Here is a 12,228-nt window from a genome sequence, read left to right on the forward strand (position 1 = left end):
TAATATAGGCCTATTGTTCCAAACATGTTCAGTTTGTGGGCTAGTTGTTCCAATTATCTTTTACCTCAATAATGTATCTAAATTGCTACTACAGGTAATCCCAGTACATCTGAGGTAAATCAAAAGTCTTTAGCACTAGTAATATGATCCAATGACAATGGATACTTTCTGTTTTTCTTTTCTTTAATCACCAGTATTGAACCATTTGTTTTCCAATCTGGAATGTATGGTATGTATCACTGTATCTCAATTGGTTGAAGAAATTACTTTTTGCCTTTAATCCCCAATTTAGTCACATCACATTTGTCACATCACTGATACACAAGGTAAGTAGTGGTCCTTTCCCCCATGGGTGAGTTCATGCAGTCTGGCCTGTTTGCTTGTTTTTTGGTTACTAAGATGATTGTGATGACTTCCCTGTCACAGCCCCCCCTCAAGTGTAGCACAGGTCTGAATGCTCTCAATCAAGGAGTGTATAAACTCTGCAAAATTCACCTCCACCTTGCATTTTAATTTCAAATGCTTTGGCTGTGAAAAGTAACTTCTTTTAATTATCAAAATGTGGATCAAAAGCAGTCAATGAAAGAATGTATTCACTTCATGACCAGATACACAGCACTGCAGCTGTTCATGAGCATCCACCCTCATGTGATTTGACCACCATTGCATTGCGGGTCTTCACTGATCACCAAGCTGTACGGGGTTCTGAAAAATGCAGCTTTAGCCTGTATCCTCACATATTGACCTGTGATGAGTGTATGTCTCTAAAAGGTGCATAATTTCTATCTGTTTTAATTAATTGTACCTTTCATGCCAAGATGCAATAAATGATTCCTGATTTTATTTGTTGATTCTGCCAGTTACATCCTAACAAAACACTTAAATCTGTTTTGATATTTACAGATGTTATCTTATGCTGTGACATTTAAGAAAAGATAACTCCCACTATTATCCATTTGCTGCCAATTAAACAGCAACTTAAAACAGCAGGTTAGTCTCCGGCTCCACGCAGCCCTCTCAATTTCTCATCCAGCACTGTGCTAATAGGACCCACAGAGCTGGTAGTGTAGAATAGAGTCCTGATTGATTGCACTGAAACCCAACTTCCAGGAGCTGTTTTTAAAGGCCTTGGATTGTGTCATGGTATACACTTAGTTATCACATCCTATACTGTTTCATCACAGACATCACAAGCACTCCAATCCCTAGTGACCTATCAGGTGTTTTGATGTGTGCACTTTAAAGACCTCAATCAAGTCTCCCCTCTGGTTTCATCTGCTGGAGATATTTCTTCTGTGCTTCCAAGCATTGTTTACCCTAATACTCGATTACAGCCTTACTTGTTTGTTCACTTGCTTGTGTTTTATTATGCTCTAGTATAGCCTTTGAAACAAACGCCTTCAACATTAGAAAACTCTCCATGTAGGCAATACATTAAAAACAGTAACCTAATCGGCAACCAACACAGCACAGCAGCAGTGCCTCACTTCAGGCTGAATCAAGGATACAAGTTCACCCAGAAGCGAGTTGTCATTTATAATCCCCTGACACTTGACTTTCTTCTCAAGCCAGCACTGACCCCAAGAAAAACACAAACCAACTCACTTAAGCTGCCTGAGAAAGCTGGAGAAGCAAACATTTTAAAGCAGAAAAAGTTTGAAAACTTGTTGTGCTCTAAACATTGGCATTGCTTTTTATAGACCAGAAGTCTGACTGACCTGTTCATTATTTGTCATTCCTGGTTGTGAATGTTCTTTCCTTTGTTTCCTTGGTAATTTTATCACTGGTTAACTTTTATTGGCAGATTTTTTAATTGTTACAGATTCACTTAATAATAACACTGAGTATAGAGACTATAGAATGGTTTTTGAAATGCAGAGGGGTTGCAGGTGTAGGGTCAGAGTTCCCCACTCCCCCGAGCGCTCCAAAAGGCACACATTAAAAGAGAGTACAAACATACATAAAATACTATTAGCTCCACACTTCTTGTGGGACATTTCATTAGAATATATTTAATAGATACATATTTGTGTAATGCATACAATGCGATACCATAATGTGCAGAGCCTTGTGGAAGCAGAACGTCTAAACCTTAGATGAATGGAATACAGTGAACTCTTATTGTAGCCCCTGAAATGATCACATGGTAAAGACAGTCATTACAAACTCCAAGTTAGGCACACCAAGGTCAACAGTAGAACTGTGCTTAATCTTAAGGATAACATTAAAACAACCAATTAAAATATCTTCATACAGTAAAGAGATCCCTTTTTAAGGTAGCCTTCAGCTGCTCTTCTACCATTTAGAAATCATCTTTCTCACGTTGATATCAAAGTACTCATCAAGGATTCCATTGAGAACTCCAGCTGCACCCAGTCCTGCGAGTGTAAATACAAGCCCGATACTCAAGGAAAACCCCGGCATCCTGTGAAAATGAAGAAGAAATACTTCAATGTGTCAATGTATGTACTATTTAATGTCACACAAAACAAGCCTGAAGGCTCCCAACCGATTGACCAACACGTAAAAGGCTCATCTTGGAGTGCAGGTTGAGCCCTATAGTGCAAAAGATGCTGGATTTTGTCATCAGCTTGATACAACCAATATGCATTAGCCTTTCCCAACTGTGGCAATAAACATTTATACCTACTTGCCTCAGAAGTCTAATATCCATCCCCACTAGAGACATTCAACATTTGACAAACTTTGAATTTCACAGTTTTCTTGAAATAAGAAATTCACACACTTTTAACATGACCATGTTAGTTTACCTGTCTTTAACAGAGACTGTATAGCCATCAAAATACATTTGTCGAGAATAGATGTAAATAAGGCCGAGGACAGCAGCTAGCACTGAAAACAAAAAAGCAGAAAACAAATTCAGATTTGGTTATTATCAGTACTCCTTGACAACTCACTTTGCATTATTTGTAAACACTTAAAAGCTACTGATTCCCTCTCCCTCCATGTTGTTTTCACAGGTCATCTCTGCCGTGTTTAAATTCCTGTAGTAAAGGATGGTTGTAGATAATTTGCTTGCATTACTACTTGCAATATTTGGTATGAGTTATAATATTCTCACTGAGAGATTAAATCAAACTGTCTAGCGGGATGGACACAGTCAGTAAACATGAACCAGGGACAGAGGTTTGAGGAAAGATGCTAAACACACCACAGTCACATCACAGTGTCGATGAAGGATTTAAAAATAGTAGCTTTTTAAATTTTACATAATTCAAATAAAGTTGTGGACTTCAGAGCTAAAATAACTAGAGCATATTCCAAGGTATAGGGAATTAAAACTTGTGCATATACAACAAGACTGGACATAAACCATTTATTCAAGTAAAATCTTCTCAGTTGAGCATACACATAGTCACATCAGCCTGTCATTATATCCACAAATTAAGTATATATCTGTACATTTTCCATTATATATGTTCATGAACTTGTCCCATTCTTTCATGCATAAACACTCATGGTTACAGTAAGTAATTTAAAAATATTAATATTCAGGGATAAGCTTTACTTAATTAACTATCCCAAATATATACATGAGCAGGTGATCAAAAATTCAGTCAGAAAAAGAACCAGTCATGAAAAAGATTAAAGCATTCCCAAACCTTCGCTGAAGAAGATGCCAGACGTCCAGAGCACCACAAGAAAAACTGGATAAAACTCGACGCAGTTTTGACTGAGGAACACAGGAAATGGTTTGTTAATGGGAGGTTTAATCTCAATCTCAGTCTCTGCTAAATAAATTGACATGCAACCTTTAGGTCTCTATCTGTGATAATTCTGATTGTACAGTTTCGCTTTTAAACTTTCACAAACAGAGACATCTGCCCAGTATGGATTAAAAAAGATATCAAGCGTCCTGTTCACTCTGGGAATGTTTGTCCGATTTTGATTGTCCATTAGAACGTTTAGAAAATGTTGCCTGAAAGGATTTTGTTACAGCAGCCTATTATAATCCAGTCTAATTGTTTTATTACAAACACACAAACACACTCCTTCACATTGCGAGGTTAATGACCAATCTGTAAATATGTATTCCCAACTTTGGAATCACTAATTGTAAACCAACTCATTTAACTACTGCAAGTTTTGCACTGACACAGGAGGGAGTTAAGCAGCTTAAACACTTCCTCTGACAGGCACCCTGCCAAGTTATCCACCTCCATTTACACTGCAAGTCTAAGGCACAAACTGCATTTGCAAACTGCAAACTATTGCATCCCAAAGAGAACTGATACAGCTATCAATTCTGGACTGGACTGCTCACACTGGACAGCTCCCAGCAGCAGAGTCCTATAGCATAGTCCACACATGAACCACTGATAATTGGACTATAGGGCTCCACAATTAAGACATGCCAAAAGAAGTAATGTAATAAGAAGAGAGCTTATTTTCACATTTTGAATGAGAAAAATATGTATATATATATATATATATATATATATATATATATATATATATAAACAATTGCTGTTATCATCTTGTGTAAACAACAGATTTCAATCTTAAATGAGGAAAATGTATAATTACCTTGAGATAAATAGACTGTTTCAGTTTAATTAATTCTCATTGTCTGACATTGTGTATTTAATTTTATTAAGAGGAGTGTCAAATTACCATATTCGCTCGCAAGAAATAAACTTGTATCACAAAGGGGTTTGTTTGTATCTCATCAGAGTGATTAAAAATTAAACAAATGTTGAGCGCTTCACTTTAACAAGGAGCTGACTACTAATTTCTGTAATTAAGAGCATGTATGTTAAAGAGCATTGTTTTACGTCTTCACGTAATGAATCACACCCTCCTAAATTAATTTATGTGCTTCCATTTTCATCCACTGCCACGCGGATGCTTCTGACTGTGATGAATTAAAAAAGTATTCTGTGACAATGTAATTATTCATGGTCAAGGATGACACATCGTTGGTATATAGTTTAAACTTGAGGAGGCCTTCATTATGGCTGAATGGTGGTATTTCCTAGCTCCTTTCCTTCCCTTGGGAGACAAGTTAATAGAAGATGTTATCTCTTTGAGGTCTTTCTTAGTTAAATAAGGCTTAATATACACAGTCTTAATCAACCACTTTGAATCCTAACAAAGCCTGACAGGAGATTTCTAGGTACACTTCCCACATTTTAATCACTGTAATAAATGATCTGTCATCTGCATATACAGTAGATGGGTCCACTAGACTAATTTGCTGTCTATCTCTCTTCCCAGAGCCCGAGTCCAAGCTAGACTGCGCTCCATCTTTCGATTAGCTGTGCTCTCCTCTACCCCTATTGTCTGCTCCCCTCTCTTATTATGCAGATCAGTTGCCTATCCTCTGGTGGTTAAATGCTTTATTGGGGCCACTTGCGGTTAATGGTGGTCTTATTTCATTTCTATTTTCTGCCGGCATTGTTTATTCTCCACAGTACTGTTTCGTACCAGTCTGCTCAAACTGCTGCGTTCCTTTGTTTTCAGTAATTCTGGGCGGGATGGTAAAATATATTCTCGGTGCTGTTTCACGGGTGGTTTTCTATTGCTGGCACCAATGGACCGAAAATCATGTTTTCCATAACCTTTGAAGATGTGTTTCTCCCTCTTCTGATGTGTCACTAATTTTCTGTCACTACCTTCAAACTCTCCATGACATAGCTTGCAGAAAGCTACCAAAAAATATATATTCTCCCCAAATTCCAAACTGATTTGGGGATCTTGGAGAATTTTCTCAATCTAATTCAGACCCCCTTTGCATGTTGTATCTGGAAAGTTGCCCATTTAATTTCTTAAAGGAATTAATTGTGTTTACTTTAATGGTATTGTTCCTTGCAGTCATCCTTTTCCCTACAGCGGAGACAGAAATCTTGGTTGCCTAGCAACAGCAGATAAAGTAAGTCAACTCTAAAGGCCAGGGTACACTGGTAACTTTTTAGGAGGTCCATGAAAAAGGTCAGTGACAATAGTACCCACTTACATTTTAAGCTACTCTTACAAGGGGAAAAAGCACAAAGGGCATCTGAAATCATGTCACAGTCAAGTATCAATTCCTATATTATCCCTAGTCTATAGGTTCGAGCTGTAGCTGTACAACAGTCAAGCAGACAGCACCCAAATTCCCCGCCACCCATTTTGAATAAGCTGACAGCATGCAGAATCAACTGCCAGTTACTACAGCAGTTACAAAAAATGCTATGTATATATATTTGGTATCCATAAGGAACTCTTTTGTTGTCTTTTTCTTTATTAACCTAGTAATTCATATTAATAAAGATTCTCTTGCATATTTAGTTTTTATTTCCAATTGCTTTAACGTTTTAAGCTCTGTGCTTTTATTGATTTTGTTAATGTTAATGCTTAGGTACTTTATTTATTAATTACATCATAGAAAATGTCAAAGCTGTAGATGTGAACAAAATAGAATCAACCAAATATCAATTGCCAATTTAGTTCTCATATAGTTTTAAGAAAACAAAATAAATATATTGCTAAATATAAATGATATGGACTGAATCAGCATTTTATAACAACGACCACTACTTCATTTTAAAGCTTCAGGATATTAAATGAAAAATACATTGAACAAGTTAATCAGTTCCAGACCTAAACAGTGTATGTATATATTTTTCTTGCCTTTCCGGAAGGGAAAAATAAAATAAATTATCAGTTCCATTTCATGTTATTTGGAAACAGGAGCCTTTGTAGAATTTCTTCAATCTATACAAATCTACTTAAGAGGATGTAATAAAGGAACATTCAGTTAATTCCCATTTACCCAGCTGCCACATTTCAACATAGCTACCCGCACCATGTCATGTTATTCGCGTGCAGATATTTAGGCCTACCCCTTTCCCTGCCAAGTAAATATGACATTACAGTTATTTCAGTCTATCACACATACAGTTATCAATGAGGTGTGAAGTAAGAACCGGCACAAAAGAAAAGGCCAGCTTGATTAATAAAGCTCAGACACAGACTGGTGTAGGAGGAGGAAGGTAACACAGATAACGGCGTAGTTAAAGGATGATGCGCCTGCCCTTCCGCTGCCTGTAATAAATAATGCTGACAAGCACATGCATGCTCAGCCTCGGCAACTTGGGCGCACAATTCTGCCATGCTAGCAGGTAGTGCATAATTAGGCAGGCATTTTTCTTATTTTAATGGAAACCAGGTAATTTCATTTTAATCCCCCCCCCAGCTTTTGGATTTGTGCATTTTTAATCAACCCCTGCACCAGCATAGGAGAGATGAAGATAATATGCACATATCCTCTCCAATGGGCAGTGTCACACAATACACTTCTTTCCATTGCTGTAGTTTGAACATCAATGCTGCAGGCTCATTGGCACCCAGCAGAGCAATGGCGCTCACTGTAACATACTCCGATCCCACCCAACCCTGGTAGTGCCCAGCCAATGGCAGCGCCTCGTGTGTCACTGTCAGCTGCGACACAAACATAGACTGTATCAATCAAGCAGTTGAGCCCCAAGACAGGTAATGGATTAAAACAAAGTGGTTTATATGCTACTTTAACAAGGAAGTTAAAAAAAAGTGGTTGTAAGTTTAGAAGTATAAATTAAAAATGTCTGACAGGCAGCCCTGCCATCACACAGGTACTCATGGGTTGTGTGATGGCGATCGGGATCGTTAGGCTGATAAAACACAGCTGCCGGCAATGAGCTTGATCGTCATCACTGTCCACGACACCCTTATTTAACCTCTCCCTCTTGACTTTTCAGTAGTGACCCTGCAGATTGTTTTATTTCTCTGAAAACCCCACTCCCGCCATGAAGCCCATCCCGACAGCTGAACCCTATTGTCATATTTATTTATGTATTTATTTTCATATTTTTTCCTTTTTGTTTCGGTTTTAAATTAACAATGCTAGAGTTGCTAGTTTGAAGAATTCCCTTGGGAGAACTTGTGTTTTAGTAAACCCATTTGTGTTTCCAGTTATAAACCACGGCGTTGCTGTGTTCCCTGACCCTCGCCTCCATGTTGTTCCTGCTGTGCAACGACTACAATGTCAGTCTTAAATGGGACTCTGTGTGCTCTGAAAAATGTGTACTGCCCCTTGAGGGATCCCAGATTGGGTAAAGATCTAGCCAAGGTTTAAACAAGCCTGAGCAAAGCTGTTTTCCAGTTGAGGATTAGATTGTAAACATATTCAAATTTCTAGTTATTTACAGTGTTGACAATATATTTCTTCTCCAAAACTGTAAAAACGTAATCCTCAGGCTAGGCCTTTGGTATTTCTGACATGCGGTATAACATTCAGACTCACTGTGCACGGAAAGTTCTCTCAAACTCAGGGGGACCAGTGACTGATGGCGGCACAATTGTATGCTTCTTCCTAGCTTTTCCTACCCTCCCTGCCAGGTAACCTGGAAAACAAAAGTGAGATAATACATATTAAGAATGAGACATGAATTTCATGTTTAAAAAGTCTCATGGCACGGTTGGTTCCAGTTCCAGCCCTCGATATTCAGAGTCAGCAGGTTTTCTTATTTCCTTTGACTTCTCAAGTGTTGAAGGAGTTGTTGGTCAGTCGGTCAAATCATTTGTATAATCAGGAAAATGAGAACAAAGACGAGACATACACCCAAGTTTCCAAGTCTCCTGTTGTATACCTTTAACCTAACATCATGCCAGATTTTCTTGCCTTAATTTGTTTACTTTTCAGCATGCATACACCTGTATAAAGACTTTTCTCAGAGTCTATGAACTTTACTATCCCTTATATACCTACTATATAAATCAGCCTCATTATGGAAATCCCAATTCATTAAAAAAAGGACATTCAAAAAGTTGGCCTCACATGCTGAATATTTCAAACTGTACAATGTATGTAAATACACTTTGGCACAAAGCTTACTGCCATACTCCAGTGAAGACTGGAAGTGATAAAGATTGTGGGGTCCTCATTAGCTCTCCTCTTAAACAGCAGCAACTAAGCCTCATTATAATGCAGAACATCAGTGGATTGTTCACTTTCAGCTCAAGCAAGTGTAAACAAAGCAAAGCCCAGGGGTATCGGTGAAGTCTGGAAAAATGACTCAGCAAATGTAAATGAGCCTACGTAGGTGACTCACCTAACGATGGCAACTTCTTAGTTACTAACTATTCTGTATTCATCAAAATGCATACTATAGAATTACAGATTTATTCACTTGTGTTGCCTTCTTTGTTGAATATATGAAGTAACAAAACTAACCCCATTACCCACTGAAGAGCTTACCACGAACCTAGGGTTCAAGAACCAAATATGCACATCCTTTATTTCTTTATTTTTGTATTATTATTATTTAATTGTGTCTCCCTTATCTAGGGTGACATACAATCCAAAATACTATTTCATATTTATGAATTTCAGATGTGAATAGGTTAAGAGGCACTGTATAGGTTGAAGGGGAAGAAATTGTTTTTCTCTCTAAAACTTCTGTCAATGTATACTATTACCAATGACCACATGAAGGGGAAAGTGGTGTGACAAAGTACATTTTTAACAAGGAAGACTTGCATGCCGTCTCTGTTAAGTGACTTTCTGGATGGGCTGACGTCACCGCAAGACCCTCTGACGCAGGCTGTGACGTCGCTGCGTGTATGAGGGCAGGCCTGGATGACGTGCCGGGTGACACGTAATGGCCAGGCTGTGGGGCTCATATCGCTCTGCAGTCGTGATGGAAATGCTTTAACCCCGCACTGAAGTTTGTTTTCAACGTTTTTCTTGGATGCAATCCTCCCGAAGTCTACATGGTTACTAGAGCTTTACAAACAGCACATTTTTGAAGTACGGATGACATTTTCTTGATTAAAGTCCAGCAAATGCGTCGTCTATTATTACGTAATTGTATTTGTTTAAACAAACTTAACGTGCTTTTGGAATTCTATTTTGCAGATATTTTATATTCATGAATTATACTTAAAATCATAAAATAAAGGCTAGGATATGTGTATGGTTATTGTTGAATCAAAACCATTGCAAATAAAAACAGTCTCAGGTTTTTGTTTCTTCTTCCTTCTTTAGAGAAGGATATAGGACTGTGTCTCAAGTTTAACAGACTTACTACCTCTCCATGAAACGTGTCTACTTCTTTGATACCAGATCATATTAATAAACAACACGTTTTGGCAACCATGTACTACAAAGCAAATGCACAATTCAGCATCAATGTGATCTAAACAAGCACTAAAACCAGTTGTTTCAATTTCAGTCTCATAGACACACGGTTGAATGCGGTTCAAAAAGAAATTCGTTTTTCTCCAGCCTTTGCTTACCCAGATGGAGGGCAGAAAGCAGTGTCACCGCAGCCAGGAGGACGGGTTGTTCAGCCATGCTCTTGATATATTGTGATTGCTTAAAAACTTGCTCAACCCAGGCTCAGCAGAACAAAAATGAAGTTGCATAACATTACAGGTCACGCCTTAAATGTAAGACTATTCAATGTGCTTTTGATTTCTGAGAGCACATTTTTTATTTGCAGTATACATTGTTCTGAATTTGGTTATGGGGACACACTATAGAAATATCGGGATTTGCCTCAACATGAACAAACTTTTTTTTTCCCTTCCCTTCAACTTTCTCCAAATATGCCACGATTTGTCTGTAGGCGAATTTGAATGGCTGGCTTTCATATAAATCTATCGCCATCGTGTGGACATTTTAAAACTTGCACTTTTGTTGCAGCCATGCACATAGTATATAATAATAATATTAATAATAATAATAATAATAATAATAATAATAATAATAATAATAATAACTCTTCACAGCTTTTAAGATTGACAGAAGATACTTAGAAGTTCTTATAAATCAAGCACAGTACATGGCTTTTTTTTCCTTTTACAGGATATCATTCATAAAGATTGATTTATCACATATTTCGAAATATCTGTCATTGGCAAAGCTAACGCACAAACACACACACTGATTTACAGACATGCAGAGACACTGACAAGTGGATACAGTCAGTGTTGTGGCAATACAAGCATAAAAGCAAGTTTATTATATTACCTGACTTGACTGTACTAAATGCAGGACAGTAAAGTGTACCACAAGAACTCTGTTAGAATATGGATTGTGCTTGTGTCCGGAGAACAGACACGGAAAAATAATAACACACACACATACACACACTTTCCCTGAAACATTATGGTTTGGGGTTTGTGTGTAGTAGCCTAATATGATCAGACATGTAGTCATGATGTGCCATGTTAAAATGTAGTATAGTGTAGTGTGACAACAACACATGAAATATAGTGTGGTGTAGTATGGGAAAACCACAATAAAAATGTGGTGTGATGTACCATGGTAAAAACACAATGAAGTAGTATGGCATACCTTGCTGAAATCAAAGTAACATATTGAGTCTCTTCACTAGGTGGGTTTAAAGCCCAGGAGCACATTCCACTTTACAAACAGAAATCTGCTCCTTATTTCAGCAACTGCTCTTACACAGCTCTGATAAAAGTTACTGGCTGTAAACGGACACCCTGTCACATGGGAAAGAAGGATGTCATGGTCAGTTACCACCCAGCTAGGGTGAACAGAGGAAGACACATTTCAGGTGGGGAGCACACAGGATGACAAGTCCCCATATAACAGCCCCCTGGACAACAATTAACAGGCACTGCCCTGGTCCCATAGTCCATGGGGCCACTCCCATGAGCCCTTGCACCCCACTGACGCAGGGCTCCAGACCTCAATGCTGGATCACATGTGCTGGTTACACTGCCCCCTTCTCAGCGCGAGCCTCCTTTCCAAGGCTGCTGCTGGGGTCTCAGGTTCCAAAAAGGCCGCCAAGCCAGCTGTACTGTACAGGCTTTTAGGCAATTGGCTGCTTCTGGGGGGCGTGAGCGTGGAACCCTCGACCCATGGCCTCTCTGGTTGTGGCGTGCAGAACTGCAAACCTGGCTGGAAAGAGAGCTGATCTGCGCTCTCACAGCACCACCTTCTCTTTCCCTGTGTGTGGAGCCCCAGCGAGAATGGAGGTGGTGAAGATGAGGATGGTGATGATGATGAAGGCAGAGTTGGAGACAGCGACGGGAGAATGAAAGCAGAGGTGGTGTCCTCTGACTAATCACAAGAACTGCAGTACGGGCTCCCTCTGGTGGTCACATGGTGGTGGTGATGGAAATTGGAGTCCATATATTGCTCACCAGGTTGATTACCAATCCCCAGTAATTTCCGCTTATTCGTGTAGTGGAGGGCAGAGACAAGGAAAAGGG

General features: G+C 38.8%; 1 protein-coding gene across 1 annotated transcript; it reads right to left on the bottom strand.

Moving 5' to 3' along the window:
• Positions 1 to 1,772: 1,772 nt before the first annotated feature.
• mgst2 (microsomal glutathione S-transferase 2) lies at positions 1,773 to 10,416 on the bottom strand. The gene is made up of 5 exons (XM_066720125.1): positions 10,279 to 10,416; positions 8,285 to 8,384; positions 3,624 to 3,694; positions 2,772 to 2,853; positions 1,773 to 2,425 (listed from the first exon to the last, which is right to left on the bottom strand). Exons 1-5 carry the CDS (start codon positions 10,334 to 10,336, stop codon positions 2,296 to 2,298), a joined length of 441 nt encoding a protein of 146 aa, XP_066576222.1. The 5' UTR covers positions 10,337 to 10,416; the 3' UTR covers positions 1,773 to 2,295.
• Between the last annotated feature and the right edge of the window lie 1,812 nt (positions 10,417 to 12,228).

Source organism: Amia ocellicauda, chromosome 13, assembly GCF_036373705.1.
Source record: "Amia ocellicauda isolate fAmiCal2 chromosome 13, fAmiCal2.hap1, whole genome shotgun sequence".
Classification (NCBI taxonomy): Eukaryota; Metazoa; Chordata; class Actinopteri; order Amiiformes; family Amiidae; genus Amia; species Amia ocellicauda.